The following is a 16,796-nucleotide window of genomic DNA, read 5'->3' on the forward strand; positions in this document are numbered from 1 at the left end:
TGAAACTCCCTAGGTCAGACAACTTCTCAGCAACTGGTCTAGTCACCACAACATTGCAGGTCTGAGTAAGAGTCACTGTGGCCAAGTCTTGGAAATCAATTTTTCGGGACATCAAGTCCTTCATTATTTTTGCATAACCAGGCATCTCCTTCAACGCATAAATCAATGGAATATTTACCTGGATTTGTTTCAGTATCTTCAAGAATTTCTTGTACTGTTCCTCTTTTTGGTACTTGGCTAGCCTCTGTGGAAATGGTGCTGGAGGTCTCTTCTTCCCAATGGTTTGGGTATTTTCTTTGTCAGGCACCACCCCAACTACCGGTTCCTGGGCTGTCTCATCTTCTTTCTCAGCCCCAATCTGTGTGTTGGTTTCTTCCTGGGAAGTCTGTACTATCACCTTTGTCAGTTTCATTGCATCATCTAGTTCAATAGGCACTGGTATAAGTGTCTCATCTTGTCTGCTTTCTCGAGCCCTGTCTTGCTCCAAGTCTAAGTCTCTGCCATTACGTAGACTCACTACCATCAACTACTTCGGGCCTTGATCTTTTGGATTTATTTGAGTGTCTGCAGGCAATGTCCCATGAGGACGATATTCAAAGACATCAAAATCTGGCCTATCTGCACTTCAATATTCTTTATAGTTGACTCATGTGCATCTACCCTTTCATTCATTTTTGCATTTGACCCAATAACCTGCTGCATCATTGCCTCAAGTCTAGCAAACCCATCTTCTTGTCTTCCACCATGCTGCTGCTGAGGAGGATGATAACCATGCTGCTGATTTTGATTGTTATATCCCTGTGGCCTTTGGTAAGGCGCCATATTATTGTAAGGTCGCATACCTCCCATATTTCCATTGTTGAGTTGTGGCTGGACTGGCCTGTATTGCTGATTTTGTTGGTCCCAATTCTGACCACCCTATCTCTGGCCCCCATAATTAGACACATAATTCATGTCCTTAGGGTAATGATGATGTTCACTTTCTGCATTCCACTGGTTACCAATTGGCTGACTAATGCAAGATGTGCATAAGCCCCCATTGGTAGTATCTACAATATGTACATGTTGCTTCTGCCCTGACTCTTCCACCTTTTTGGTACTCATCTGTGTCATTAATGTGGCAATATTTTCAGCAAGAGTGTTGGATAGATCTAAGGGCACTGAGTGAACTACTGGAGTGATAGGTGCATTCCTGGTTGTCCACCTCGAATTATGTGCAATCTTGTCAAGCAGGTTCTGGCTTTCTCTCCATGTTTTGCTCAAGAATGCTCCACCAGTTGAAGCATCAACATTAGCCTTCACACTATCTATCAAACCCATGTAAAACCACTATCCTAACATCTGATCTGGAATACCGTGGTGCGGACATATAACCAACATCCCTTTGAATCGTTCCCACGTTTCTTGCAGTGTCTTCATTGATTTCTGTTTGAAGCTCAAAATTTCATCAATTTGCTGAGCAGTCTTGTTGGGTGGATAAAACTTATTCACAAATTACTTGACCAACTCCTCCCAAGTCGTTATGGAATTAATGGGGAGCGAGTTTAGCCAAGTCTGGGCGACTCCTGTCACTGAGAATGGAAACAACAATAACTTTATTGCTTCCTGTATTACGTTGGCTGCCTTTTAGTTTTGCAGATTGACAGAAACTTCTTCAAGTGTTATTGATGATCTTCAATGTATGACCCCGATAATAGTCCTTGTCTTGCAACAAGTGCAGTATGTTATTCGTGATTTGAAATAGACTCAGCCTGTATCTGCGGGACTAATATTGCTATGGCCAAATTCTCTGTTGTGGGTTGTGCCCAGTCATATAGAGCAGCCACTAGCACAAGAGGTGCCACTGGCGTCAATAGCGTAGCTGGATCTAACAAATTATCCTCCATGTATGGTTCGAGTTGTTCAGTTGATTGTTGTTGTTTGTTTTTCCGGTTAGCCCGATTCAAGGCCTTGAAAATTTTCTTGGGATCTGATAATGCTTCAAATACTTCACCAGTTCTCGATGAGTTTCTAGGCATCCACCTGTACAACCAAGTCAACAAACGTTAAAATTTCAATGTATAAATTGAAAATAATGAAAACTGACTACACTAAGAATTTTTGTATTTCTTTCAACTGTAATTGATAACACCGTTAATTCTCCGGCAACGGCGCCAAAATTTGATCACGCCTAACTATGCCTTATAAAAAGGACTAAGCGGTCGCTGCAAATATAATCCGAGTATTTAGCCTAGAGTCGAATCCACAGGGAATTAATCTACCAATTACTCTTGTTAGTCTCACTAAATTCTTCGTAATCAACTTTCCAGATATTTTGAATAACAATTGGATATGTTTTTACTAACTATAACTGAATGAACACAAGTAACTAAAAGCTAAATATGACTGAGTTGTATGCAAGTAAGAGAAGAATCTAAGGTTATGATTTCCCCTATTGATGGACTCCCTTCCTGCAATGTTTCCTATAGATTTGCCTAGTCGTCTCTATCGATCATGAGCACTCTTACTACTATGAATCTCTCCCGAGTAATTACGACAATTTACTAGACGGACTCTCCTGAGTTACGCTAGCTGGCTTTTATTACAGCTCACTTTAGATCGCACCCAATGCTTCGTTATCCCTAATCCCACTTTTAAACCCTCATTTATTGATCCCTTATATACTTTGGGAGTGGTGTTGTTCAACAATTACCTAAAATATGCACTCTCTCCCGAGTAATACATACTAAATAGGCACAACTAATTGAGGATCCTATCAATTAACTACAACAAGAACGTAGTTGAACAAATAGAGATTAAACCGGGCAAACTATATTAGCATAACACGAAGTTCTTCCGTCAATAGGTTCCATCAAAACCCTAGACTAAGGAATTAGCTACTCATAGCAAAGCAAAATAAAACCATAAAAGTATTCATAATATGCAAATAAAGATAACAAAGAGAAGATTGAAAAACTTTAATGGTTGATTGCTCTTCTCACACTTGTTCTTGCCTCCAATTCAGTCTAAAAACCTTGATAATGTCCCTTTGGGCTGAGCTAGACCTCTTATAGGTTAAGTGGAATTACCCCCAAACTTCCAAGTTTACCCATGAATTATATTTTCCGAACTGGACTAGCGCGGTTGCGCTAATGACCGCGTATATGGCCTAGTATTCTGCCTCGAATTCCTGGGCTAGCGCTGTCGCGCTAGTGGGCACGCTAAGCTGGATCAACATTTCAGCTCTTCTTTTCTCTCTTCTTTCAACGTATTCAGCTCCGAGGGGCTTCCCTTGCGTCAATTTAGCTCCAAACACAGTTCTAAATCCTCATAAGCGCAACTCGCTCCTGCAAAACATGAAATTCACAATTAGAGCCAGTTTATCGTCATTTAATTATTCTAGAACAGTAAAACATAGTCAAGCCGGGTATAAACAATCGCCAAATTACATGAATCTAGCCTATTATCAAATATGTACCCCTTTATATAGGTGTGAGTTAGGGTTTAGGGTAGAGTAACTTCCAAGAAACCCTAATAGATTCCTAGGATTTCAAGAGTATTGTAGTATCTTTAATTTAGGATTTGGCTTGATCCCTTAAAATTTCGATGTCTACAGTGAGCACAAGAAGCGACACTCTCATTAACAGTCCAACTCACTATTAATATTATTTTTTCTGAATTCTAAAATGTTGAGTTTTAAAAAAAATTACCAAGGTCTAAAGCTTATTTTCTTAGCTAACATCTCTTCCGTGTTTTGCGATGTGAAATTATCCTAGGCTTTTACATAAACTGCCCCTTTGTCAGCATTCAACATCCTTATCGAAGTTTGCTCCACTATATTCTCAAATGTTTGAGATTTGTCTAAACCTAGTTGAACGTTAAGGTTTGCTCTAGCTAGCTTTTCAAACGCAAATTCAACCGAATTTATTAACTTTGATTTAAATTATATATTTATCTATGAAATTTATTGAATATTATTAATTTAGAATCTAATAGCTTAAAAGAACTAAAATTCTAAACTCGTAAAATTCAAATCTTGGCTATGCTTCTGATACTAAGCGACTCCAAATATCTTATATAGCAATTAAGCTCACTAGTGTATTATTCACTTTGAATTTAGGCTAATAATATATGTCACTAAAATCGAAAACTTATTTAGTTATATACCCAATGAGAAATAGTTTCTTTGCCCCATTAACGTAAGATAAGGGTTGCATACCATGGTACCACTTCTTTTAGAACCCACTTGTGAGATAAGATCTACGTACGATTGTATATTTATTCTTTTCTAGATTTTATTTATGAAATTACATTGGATATATTATTGTTATTGTTGTATATCCAATGTGAGAAATGTAAATTTAACTTTTCAAAACAATATTTTTTTTACAAAACATAGAATTCTTTTGAAATGAAAAAGTGGGTTCTATAAAAGGTTGAGCCCGTTTGGACATAAGAATTTTTTTTTTTTGTTTAAAAAAAGTTTTCATTTTTTTCGAAATCAGAGTTTATTCATAAAATTTTCAATTTTCACTTGAAGATCATTTTGGAATTTTTCCGAAAATTTAAAAAACTCCAAAAAATTGTTTTTCAAAATTTCACTCAGATCACTCACAAAACTTCAAAAACAACCTAAAATAATATTCATGTCCAAACACAAAATGATATTCAAATACTATTTTTACTTGAATTTTTTTTTTTTTACTTTTTTTTTTAAAATTTTACAATTCTCATGTCCAAACGCCCACTAAATTATTGTGTGTTTGAATGGGGTAGGGATAGAATAGCAAAAAACAAGAGCATTAGCCTTGATGATGCTGCAGCACAGGTAATAAGAACCACAACTTTATTTTTTCTTTTAGTTTGGGGGCAGCACAGCATAGGGGAGAGTAAATAAATTAGCTTTATCTCTCAAAGTCTAGTCTTTATCTTCCCTTATATTTTGTGGGGGCTCCTCTCTCCTTTCTTTTATAGAAATGGACAAAACAATGCTGAGTATTTCAGATCTGCTTCACAGGGAAATGTTCCCTGTCAACCACTCTCCCTCACTCTTCACATTCAACTAGTAATAAATTGTTGTTTATTGCACTCCACAAGTGGAGATCATTATGCCCCTATTCCAAAACGGGTCGGGTCATAACTTTTTGGATCATAGTGTATTTCGAAGGGGAGATTGGGAGTAACAATAAAGTTGTCTCATCGTGACCTATAGGTCGCGCTTTCGAACAATGTTAGCAGTCACTAATTTTTGTGTTAGAAACGTCTACATTACACCCCTTTGGATGCGATTCTTCCTTGAATCATGCATGATTGTGGGATACTTTGTGCATCAAGCTGCTCTTGTTGGTGTATTCAAAGTTCCCTGGATTTGGTAAGGAGAAATGAGGCCACCTTAGACCGTTGAGTTCTCTACTTCGCAGCATCAACGTCGTACGCTTTACTGAAATAAATTATACAAAAAAATAATTATATTCGATGTTGATTGGCATTCAGGTCATCATTTAAAACTAAAATATCAAATGCATAATTTTACGATTAAGTAAACAACAATTGTTGCAAAACTCAAAGGAAGTTTAATTTCGAGAAAAATCTTGTCAAAAATATAGGATTATGATACCTTTTAGTATAAATAAAAAAATAAATAGATATTAAAATTACTGTTAAAACTTAATAAGGCAAAAGAAAAAAAAATGTTAGTACCATTCTCTTGGTTAATCTAAAGCTCAATTAGCACTAATTACCCCTCCTTTTGACTTCTTTACTTAAAGTCTCAAACCATTGCGCAAAAAGAATACTTTTAACAATTATTAAAACAAAAATGAGAGAAGAAATACTAGTACTCCGGGTCAAATGGGCAACCCGAAACCCATATATAGTACTGTCGTTATCCATTTCATATCCCCAAAAATCTAGTCAAACTATTGTGCTACGTCTGATCACGCGCTGTAACTGAGAGTGTGATTGATTACTGGTGAAGTGCGTTGGAATAGTGCACGTTCACTTTAAAAAGCAAAATTATACTGACAAACTTCTTCGTTCTCCGCACCTTTTCCCAATTCATTTAAATTTTAAATTAGATTCTCTCTCTCTTTTTATTTTTATTTTATTATTTTTTTAATCTTTTCATAAGAGAATTTTTTTTTTCCGCTGCTCCTCAAGAGTTGTTACAGCTTTCTCCGCATCATATCATAAAATTTTAAAATATTACCGTAAAATGTGGTGAGATAAATAAAATTATTCCGCACTTCTTAATTAGAGAATTTATTTCGAGTCCTCAAAATAAAGAAATCTTTGACAAAAATCTTCTTTTAATGAACTTTATGCAGTAAATTTAGATAGCATATGATTATATATAAAAAATTCTTAGGTTAAAAATAGATCCTTTTTTGGTATCCTATAAAACAATTTACTATATAAATAAATACATAAATAGGCTAACAATGAGATTTGATTAAGGTCTCATTTAAGATTCCTATAATAATGAGTTCGAAATATGTGGGTCAAGGCATCTATTTTTGAAATCCGGGCATTAATTTCTTAATTTTTGAAATAATAATATAGTTATTCATTAGATAAAATGAAATATAATTGACAATTAAAAACAACACCGTTCATTTTAATTGAGTATTTTAACATCAAGATGTATATTCTTTTTGGTAAGGGAAAAAAGTTCACTTTGTATTTCACTTGATGTGTTTATAGATATGCAGCTTAGAAGGTAAAAAATTAAATAAACTCATTATTTACACTAAATCAATAAATATAGACGTGTTTTATATTTACAACTTTATTACTTAATTATAATTAAACAATATTTTTTGCTTAGCGATAAGAGTTGTAGTAGAATGACAAATATATTTCTTCCTTAACAATTGGTCACTTCTCGGTTCAAATCTTGGGCAGGAAGGTACCTTTATTAGGGAGCGCTTTATTCTCAGATACAAGGGCGCGTTTGGCCATAAAAAATTTTACTTTTTTCGGAAAGTTTTCACTTTTTTTCGAATCAGTGTTTGACCATGAAAATTTTAAACTTTACATAAAATTAAATTTCGGATATTCGGAAATGTAAAAACTCCAAAAAAATTATTTTTTAAAATTTTTCACTTCAAATCGCTCATAAAAATTAAGAAACAGCTCCAATTATATTCGTGTCCGAATGCAACTCTAATTTTCAAATACCATTTTCACTTGAAATTTTCTTTTCTCTTTATTTTTTATGAAATATTACAATTTTTATGGAGGTCGAGAATTAGGGTAGTAGAGTATGTAGTATAGAGTGTTCATAACTTTAGTATTGGCACGCAATCTCGTTTTCTATTGGTAGTAGATTTTTATGACTAACTGTTGTTTTCTTTCATTGTTGATCACTTTACTGTCTTGTTGTGTTATTCTGATTTTATATGACTTTTTGATACTGTCTCTTTTTGCCTATATTTTTATTAATGTGGTACTTATATTATCTTGAGTCGATGGTCTATTGGAAATAGCCTCTCTATCCTAACAAGGTAGGGATAAGGTCTGCGTACACACTGCCCTCACCAAATCCTATAGTGTGGAATAATACTGAATATATTATTATTATTATTATTATTGTTATAGACGCCCACTAAAAAATTTCGCGCGCATTCAAATTTAATCGATTTTCAATAGAAATAACGATATTTTTGGCTTACAACTACCTAGCCAAGCTTCTGTACAAGTTAATATGGTCAAAGACTTTTCCAACTACTTCACCTTCCATGTCATTATGCCTTTCATATCAGAGGCATAATTAATGCATGGAGCGGGTTAAAAGTGCAAATATGAAGAATTCCTTGGGTGAAGATAATACATTATTGGAATTTGTAATATAGTATACTCATGTTTATTGTCTTGTCCGAGAGACCACCTAACCCTCCAACATTAATGTTGTTAGATTAATTGTCCCTAACATCAAACCAAGTAGGATTGGGACATGCGTCTATTCAAAGGTTTTATAACATGCTTCGATTGTACCATTTGATTTTTGGGGAAAAAATCTTACTCCCTCCCTTCTATTTTATCTCATATTACATCTTTATTAGTTCATTCAAAAAAGTATAATATATTATCAAAACTTTTTTTATGAGAAATTTATATAGAATGTCATGGATTGTCATGGCGAGTGGATGACTATTGTTCCTTAGAAGCGCCCGTCTAGGATTGGCAAAACAAAAAAGTGCTGCTATATCATATTTAAGATTACAATTTTCAAAAATTTTAAAGTCATAAAAATATTACAGAATATATAAAATCATAAGTTTTATAAATATTTTTTTATTAAATTTTATATCAAATCAAATTGCGACAAATAAAATGAAACAAAGAAAGACTTACATTTCCGTCAAATCATCAAATCAATAAACAACGGACATGTATCTTTTGTATTTATATACATTTCTCACTTCATTTTATAATAGCTAAAGTTAAATTATTGATTTGACATAAACATTTAAGGCGAATGAATATAAGTTAATTCAATGGTATAGGCCCACATAATTAGGCAATCAAGCACACTCAACCTTTATAATATCTAACAAGTCCTGCAATTTTTCAAGGGAGTGACATGAGTTCTTTTGCCAAATTTGGTGAAGTGAAGATTAGTACTCTATTTTCTTCTTAAATCTAGCCCTGTCACAAATACACACAATAGTATCCTCGTAAAAAAATATTAAAAAGAAAACTTAGCACCCTATGGGCGTGGTAGCTAACGATAGATATTAATTAAACTATTTATACATAATTCACCTTTTGCTTTTCATTTTTCGCAATGGAATGATATTTGCAGTACTTAAGATACATTTTCTGACACATTAGCATATAGATAATATTAATTATGAAGTGGTATACATGATACATCTGTAGTTTCTATAGGATTTTTTTAAAGGATTCGAATCCAAGATCTTTAAATTTCAACTATTTTATTTTAATTTATTAATTATTAAATGAAATTATCTTAGATAAATTTCATGTGGTCATTGAACTTTATTCATTATCACAAAAAAATTACTCAACTTTATTTTTGTCACTTTAAAGTAACTTTAACTACCATAACAGTAATATCACAAACCCTTTTCTTTTGTACCTCTGTTGAACAGGTATGATATGAGCGTAAATATTTCAGTTCTTCGAATTACACTAAAATATATGAAAAAAACTAGATACAATTATAATTGGGAAAATGATGTTGTATAGCCGCTCTCAAAATAATAGGATATATATATATATATATATATATATATATTTTGTATATTATATACAAAAAGTTTATACACTTTTTCGGCTATCAAATGTAAATAGTTTTTGGCGCGGGGTAAAAGTGAACATGCACCCGTATATATATATTTTGTATATTATATACAAAAAATTTATACACTTTTTCGGCTATCAAATGTAAATAGTTTCTGGCGCGGGTAAAAGTGAACATGCACCCGTATCAGAAACATACTTGTAAACGAGCTATATAACATAGGTTTCTAAAAAAATGCATAAGCTGTAGAGTTAGATGCATTTTAGGACTTTAATACAGTTTCTGTAGAAAGAGATATGTTTATAAACTGTACAAGTTTGTTTATTTTCTAATTTCTGTTGGTTTTTCTTGTATATATTTACATGTATAGTTGTTGCTTTTCTTGATCATTTCCCTGTCCTGCAGCTATTGTTGACAGTGTGTTTTCATGTTATGATGCTAAAGTTGCCCAGATATTTGATATGCAAAGGCTAGTAGGAGTGCCAATGGTACGTGACCATTTCCAATCTGTATCTCCATTCCGTCGCATTTCTGCCAACTAAGAATGATATATTCTTGTCAATAATTTTTAATGCACAGTGTCGAATTATGGGCTAGTTGCGTGGATTCTTCAAAATGTTGTCGCACCCGTGTCGGATCCTCCGAAAATACACTACTTTTGGAGGATCCGTGACGCCCTCGGCGACATTTTCGAAGAGTCCGAGCAACATAAATTATGGAGATCATGATTCAAATCTCAGTAGAGACAAAAAAAATGCTAATTGGTTTTTTCCCATCTACCTAAATATTGGTGGATAGGGTTATCCAGTATAATGTGTTAGTGGGAGATAGTAGATACTGGTAGAATAACTCAGGTGCGTGCAAGCTGGCTTAGGCCCCGCAGTTATAGTGATTGTTTAAATTTGCTAACTCCATTTAACAATCTTAGGCTTTTATATATAAGTAATTGGCTTTAATACTGAGTAGAGATCAAGTTTACTTACTCTGCCATCTCTGAGCTCAAATATGACTGAATTTTCAGTATGAGCAATTGGTCTTGTCGATGCCACCTGTTTATAGACCAATGTCAACTCATGACAACATTTATAGACTTTGTTGCATGAACTCACGTGTATGTTATGTTGTTCGGATCCTCCAAAAATGTCGTTGTACCTGTATCATATCCTCCAAAATGTATTATATTTGGAGGATCTGACACCAGTACGGCAACATACAACAACAGTTTACATCCAGGGAAGACGGAGAGTCCACGTAACATAGTCCAAAGAATCATGAAGCCACTAGAGGAAATATTGCCGATAAACACTAACCTTGGAGTCGCAGTTTTTGTTTAAAGCTTGCAATTTTTCTTCAGTTTTCTCTAAGCGAGCTGCAAGATCGTCGTAAGTACAAGTTTCTTTACAATCATGAGGGTCAGAAACATGTTCTTCATTTTCCTCGACTTTACTTTCTATATATGGAAAGCCACAGCCTCTCCATTTCCATGTCCCATTGTCCAAGAACCTAAGATAAACTTTCCCATCTGAACCTATTAAGAACAAATGAGCACCTTTGAAACATGGTCCTGGTGAACCAACAAGGATAACACTTGGATCAGGCGTTCCGTGTTCTATCCAATTCCATCCGTTGGACAATGGATTCCATTGATACTCGACTAGTCCACCATCTTCCGATAGCATGAAAAGAGAACCCTGTAGTGACAGTGAAGATAACCTCATTGCAGTTCCAGGAGATCTCGATAGAACCAAATGTTGAGACTGGTAATGCTCGTGCCATAATCCGGTGACTTTGTTATACTGGTATAAGCGTCCGTTCCTTCCAATGACAAACACCACGTTCTCTCGGAGCAGCTCTTGATCAGCAATGCTTGCAATCTTCGCGTTGCCTGGATATCGACAATCTTTCCATTTGAACTTTCTCAGTGCAACCTATAGAAACAGTTTATGACTCTTTAGCCTTCATTTTATCACTATATAGATTGGAAGCTTTGAAATTTCAAGACTTTGAATATAATAAATGCTTAGTGCCACTCATTTTGGCCTTCATTTTGTCACTATTTTGAATGGACGCTTTGAAAGTTCAAGATTTTGAATCCAATATATGCTTAATGCCACTCATTTTAGCCTTCATTTTATCATTATTTAGACTGCAAGAGGCCGTGAAAACATTCTCTTGCGTAAATGCAGGGTAAGGTTGCGTTCCCCGGACCCCGCGCATAGCGGAAGCTTAGTGCACCAGTCTGGCCTTTTATATGCTTAATTCCACTCGTTTTCTTTACGATACTCACCCTTTTTTGGACCGCGAAACTAGACAAGTAGACATAGTATAATGCTACTTACTGTGAATTGTAGCAATCTCCCACTTTTGCTTACAAAGAAAACTGCATCTTCTTTAGTAACTTTTCGATATTTCCCTGGTAGATCATCCCATGGAGGACCTCCAATTACTTGTCTTCCTTTCCTCATAGCAGTGCAATTTATCCATGCGAGTTCATCACCGTTCCTTTCTCGGATGAGCAAATTCCTTTGCTCGTCAACCAAAAACAAACTTCCAATATAGTTTCCAAGGGCACCTCTAATAGCTGTGGAATGATCATGCCTAAGCCAGAACCATACATTTTCAGAATTTAGATTCTCGTAAATCATACCATCGTTTGTTATTAGGAAGAACGATTTCCCTTCGTGCATCACCCTCAGACGGAAATTAGTGTTGATCCATTTATCCGGGATATTGTAGTCTTCCTCAGGTTCAGCACCCTTCTTAGCTGACATATCAATTGATATGTAACTTTGCTGTTCTTTGTTACTCCTTCGCCTTCTCGCGTTTGATGTTGTGAGATCTTGTTCGGTGGTTTCATCTTTGATGCCTGCAATGCAATTCGACGGTCCATGTTCTTCAGTACAATATTCTGCATTCCATCCTTCAGTTTCTGGTGCATCTATTATAGACCAGACATATTTCTGTGATGATTTTCTTCTCGCATTAACCTGATAATGTGGTCCTGAATTTTCACCACCGAGGCCGGATAGGTGAAGTTCTCCGAGCCTACCATCATCAAGTAGAAAAATAATTCTGCCAGTTTGTAATTGCACTCCTGGAATTCCTCTTGCAGCCTTGGCATGAGGAGGATAAACATGATTAATCCAACTTTCCGTAATATCATCATCTTGTTCAATGCCTGTATTCACGTCGAATATCCAATTTTCAAGGCAGATTTACAAAACTTACTAGAACTACATGAATTTTGTTTCATTTGGTTTACTTTTTATGGTAGCATATATTAAGAAGTGTAGCGACGAAGCATCAAAATATTGATGTTTGTTTAAGGTTCAAATCATTGAATACTTTATCGGTTGCTCAGCAACGAATTCACACATTTATAAAGAGAATACAGGTACGTTAAAGACGAACCTGAATGATCTGGAATTCGATATTCAAAAATGTAACCAGCTGCAGTTGTTAGAAACAATGAGTTTGCATTTTCAGCCAAGTTTACTTCAGAAAGACATGTAATGGAAGAGAGGATATGATCTTTCGGATTTCCATGATTGATCCATTTCCATTTCCTTTGCTGTAACCGTCTCTCTATCAAATATCCTCCCTTCATATGTTTGAAATTTATAAGAAAAGAAAGCCAAAACACGATATGTTAGCACCTAATTAGATAGTGATGCCATGATAGGATTTTATACACATGAAAGCGAAACAAGAAAATCACTTCGCTTGATCAAAGTGACTGTTGCAGCATAGTTATCTTAGTACAGTATTCTGTTTTCTTAAACTAAATTTGTAAGTGCAGGCGATGGACAAAACAAGATCTTGCACCTTAGTCAAGAGAAATAGGGATTTTGATATAGCTCCATTCACTCCTTGTAAACTGCAACCTAGAGATGGTTTTAAAGAAGTATTTTGAGCAGAAGATTCTTTTCTTATATGCTTCTTCCACGACGGTCTTGATCTCTCATCATATTCATAAAGATCGCCTGCAGTACTGAAACAAAACATTACCATTAGACAAAGTTACAGAGGTTATTGGAATGATGCTGAAACAAAAGAACTAGGATCTTTTTGCTGTTTCACCTTATAGTAAAGACTACTTCTGATCTAAATGTAGATGCGTCCGCGATTGCTGCAACATTTCCTCCTGGAGGTTTTCCATGATCTGTCCACCTAATTACATATGTAAACAGACAGTTTAGCAAACTCCATTATATATTCTATAGCAAAAAATCATTCTTGCTACCTAGTTCGCGCATTTTCTCTCCTAGCTTCTTGGCTTGTGCATATAACATTCTGACTTTGCACAGTACTAAAAACAAAAATTTGCGTCCATTCTATCAGTAAAAAAGGGCAGCATAGTGTACTAAGCTCTCGCTATGCGCGGGGTTCGAGGAAGGACCAGACTACAAGGGTCTGTTGTACGCAGCCTTACCCTGCATTTCTGCAAGAGGCTGTTTCCAAGGCTCGAATCCATAACCTCCTAGTCACTTGGCGACAACTTTACAAGTTACGCCAAGGCTCCTCTTCGTCCATTCTGTCGGTCATTATAGAAAATAAAAAGTAACTTAGTGTGTGATATGCATAAGTTGTTCTTACCTTAGAGGATCAACCTCAGAGAGTTCTAATAAAGTTCCAATCTTTGTGCAGAAATATATTCTCCTGATGTTGATGCACAAATTCAAGGTCTTATTAGCTTTAGCCCTGGAGCTCACAAGTCACAACTATCTGCACTAACATAATTTAACTTTGTTTTTTCCTCAAGATAATCCTCAATATGGAAATCAAATAGTTGGATTGAATATTCTATACTCACTTCCTATCATTGGAGACAACTCCTGATACAATTTGAATTACAGAACTTTGTGTTGTTTCTGTACTTGGTAGGCGATCGCTTGGTGACGTAATATCAATCCAAACTGGCTGATCATTACTTAACTGCAACTGAGGGGAAAATATAGATTACCCTTTTTGCACTAAAGGAAGATAAAGAGCATAATTTTATTGAAAATTTTAACTGATACAACAACAAAAACAACCGCGCTTCAATTCCAAACATCTTGGGACTCAGCTATATGAATACTCACTGTACATATCGCTTCATTTAAGTCCGTCTTAGTCCAATATTATATAGGAGGATTATAATAAGATATTCTCTAAAATTCACACCAAAGATAAACAGCAAATTTGACTGAGGATTATAATTTGATAAAACAAAAACAACAGGTCAACAACAACAACAACAACAACAACAACAACAACAACAACAGTTACACCTCAATCCTAAGTCGGGGTTGACTATATGAATCCTCAATGTCCACGTCGCTCCATTTAAGCCCATATCAGTCCATCATTATAAAAGAGAATTATAATCTGATATTCACTAAAATTTAGATCAGAGGAAGATAAACAACAAGTATGAGTGAGAATCATAATCTAATACAACAACAATGACTGCGCTTCAACTCCAAGCAAGTCGAGGTCTGCTATATGAATCATCACTGTCCATGTCGCTCCATATATTTCCGCATCAGTAGAAAAGAGAATCATATTATGATATTCACCAAAATTTTATCAAAAAGTTGAATGATTGTTTACATGCTTATTTGTAGTCTATTTGGATGCTTAATGATTACCTGATAAAGGTTTCCTGATTCTGATAAAGCAAGAACTGTCTGATTGACAATAAAAACAGAAACTGCATATCCTGCTGATAATGGCAAATCATGAGGTGCTATTACCCAAAGCAATCCATTCCAAAATCTTTCAAAAATTGACCCACTTATACCAGTGATCCAAATAGATATCTCAGACATTTTTGTCAAAGAAACTCTTTTTCTCAAAGGAAGATTTGAATAAGAACAACTCTCCTCATCCTTAACTTTTGTAAATATCTCCCTTTTTTCAGGTTCTTGATAAGTAGTAGTAGTATCAGTAATCTGATCAATAATTCTATTGGCTTTTGTACAGTTATTATTGAAACAAGAAACTAAGTCATAAGGCAAATTCACTTGTACCCAACTCTTGGATTGCTCATCATATTCCCAAAAGTTGTTGGTTTTCTGCTCAAATTTTCTCTGAGTTTGTCTTACATATTGGTGCACAAACCAAGATTCTGACTCAGAATCTGAAATACTAACACAGCTTAATGATGACAAGATAATGAAAATGGACAAGAACATGAGATAGAAACAATAGAACTTGAATAACATGGTTCTTGGATCATGAATAAGATATGCATATACTGCTAACAACAGTTATCTAGTTATGGGCTATAGTAAAATAGACTTAACTCTGGCACCATTCTAAGGACAACAGGTACCATTTTTGGAAGTAAGACATACTTCTAGCCAATATTCTTCATAGGGGCAGGCTAGGGGAGTTGGGAGTGTGTGTTGTGTGTGTGGGGGTGGGGGGCTAGGGGCAGAAGACAAAAAATTACGCTGCATGTATAAGGTCAACTTTTGCTGGCTTGTTGCTGTTGCTAGTATGGATCTATTGTATCTTTTCATCTTTTGAGCCAAGGGTCCTCCGGAAATAGCCTCTGTACTCAAGGGGTAAGGTATGCGTTCGCTCTACCTCCCCATACCCCACTTATGGAATTTTATTGGGTTGTTGCATATAAGGTCAACTTTTTATGTATGTATATATATAATAGATCTTGAGTTTCGTTGATTTTTTCACGTGTTCAATTTTTTTATGCCGAAAAATTACACTGCATATATAAGATTAACTTTTTTTTTATGAATATATAATAGATGTTGAATTTCCTTGGTGAATATCTTGTCTTCGCCTTTTTAGGGAGGGGTTATATTATGTGTTTATATATATAAAAAATATGAGGGATATTTTTTTTTTACAATTATGATGGGAGTAGTTTGGAACTGGTAATATATAGGTTCTTAAATTGTAACTACCTGTCTAGCTAGTTCAACTAATGGTTTCTTAGTCAACAGAGATAGTAATTAAGACTAAGGTAATAAACTGTTTAATGGGGTCAAGGGTGGTTGTTTAACTTCTATTTTTCTTTCTTTTGATTTCCTTGTAATTGTTTTATAACTTTATCAGATATTTTAATGTTTTTTAACCTAAATTGATGACTTTCCACGGTCTTAAGATTGTCATGGTTTTTTTCTCATATGTTTAACTATTAATGAGTAAAATTATTCGGTATCTACGGTTGTAGAAGGTGATAAGTACTCGGAAATATAATTAAGGTGCGCACAAGCGAATCCGAACACTATTTTTATTTTTTTTAAAATTAAAAATTAACTGGAATAGCTAATATAGAAGATTGTCCATGTCAAATATTTTATTCCATATTTTCACAAAATCACAAATTGTGAATTACAAAGATACAATTTTGATTCTTGTGGACCTGATTTTTTTGTGGAATCTTTCAAGATTAATATTTAATAATAGAGGATCACTTTCTGCCCCCACCATTCCCCCCCGCCCCACACCCACACCCCAGTTCAACCCACCCCCCAGTTCGACCCACCCCCATCCAATACTTCATGTCTAAGTTGTTCATAGGGTTGGTACTCGGCAA

General features: G+C 34.9%; 1 protein-coding gene across 3 annotated transcripts; it reads right to left on the minus strand.

The window, feature by feature from the left end:
• Nucleotides 1-9,482: 9,482 nt before the first annotated feature.
• Nucleotides 9,483-15,638, minus strand: LOC107763276 (uncharacterized). 3 transcript variants are annotated; one of them, XM_075237389.1, is made up of 10 exons: nt 14,881-15,638; nt 14,061-14,182; nt 13,844-13,906; nt 13,328-13,417; nt 13,073-13,238; nt 12,659-12,848; nt 11,587-12,425; nt 10,558-11,175; nt 10,231-10,296; nt 9,483-9,785 (listed from the first exon to the last, which is right to left on the minus strand). In XM_075237389.1, the coding sequence occupies exons 1-10, from the start codon at nt 15,454-15,456 to the stop codon at nt 9,678-9,680; spliced, it is 2,838 nt and encodes a 945-aa protein (XP_075093490.1). In that variant the 5' UTR covers nt 15,457-15,638; the 3' UTR covers nt 9,483-9,677. The 3 variants fall into 3 exon arrangements, with proteins under 3 accessions (XP_075093490.1, XP_075093489.1, XP_075093491.1); XM_075237388.1 differs by having other exon boundaries at nt 14,061-14,188; nt 14,881-15,637; XM_075237390.1 differs by lacking the exon at nt 10,231-10,296 and having other exon boundaries at nt 14,061-14,188.
• Between the last annotated feature and the right edge of the window lie 1,158 nt (nt 15,639-16,796).

The sequence above is a fragment of the Nicotiana tabacum genome, chromosome 18 (assembly GCF_000715075.1).
Source record: "Nicotiana tabacum cultivar K326 chromosome 18, ASM71507v2, whole genome shotgun sequence".
NCBI classification, from domain to species: domain Eukaryota; kingdom Viridiplantae; phylum Streptophyta; class Magnoliopsida; order Solanales; family Solanaceae; genus Nicotiana; species Nicotiana tabacum.

Bases quoted from the DNA above. Each gene is read 5' to 3' on its own strand.
- LOC107763276 (XM_075237388.1), bottom strand. From the start codon at position 15,456: ATGTTATTCAAGTTCTATTGTTTCTATCTCATGTTCTTGTCCATTTTC. The intron at 13,418-13,843 runs GTAAGAACAACT...ATATGTAATTAG, and splicing joins TCTGAGGTTGATCCTCTAAG to GTGGACAGATCATGGAAAAC. The intron at 12,426-12,658 runs GTTCGTCTTTAA...ACGTGAATACAG, and splicing joins TCGAATTCCAGATCATTCAG to GCATTGAACAAGATGATGAT.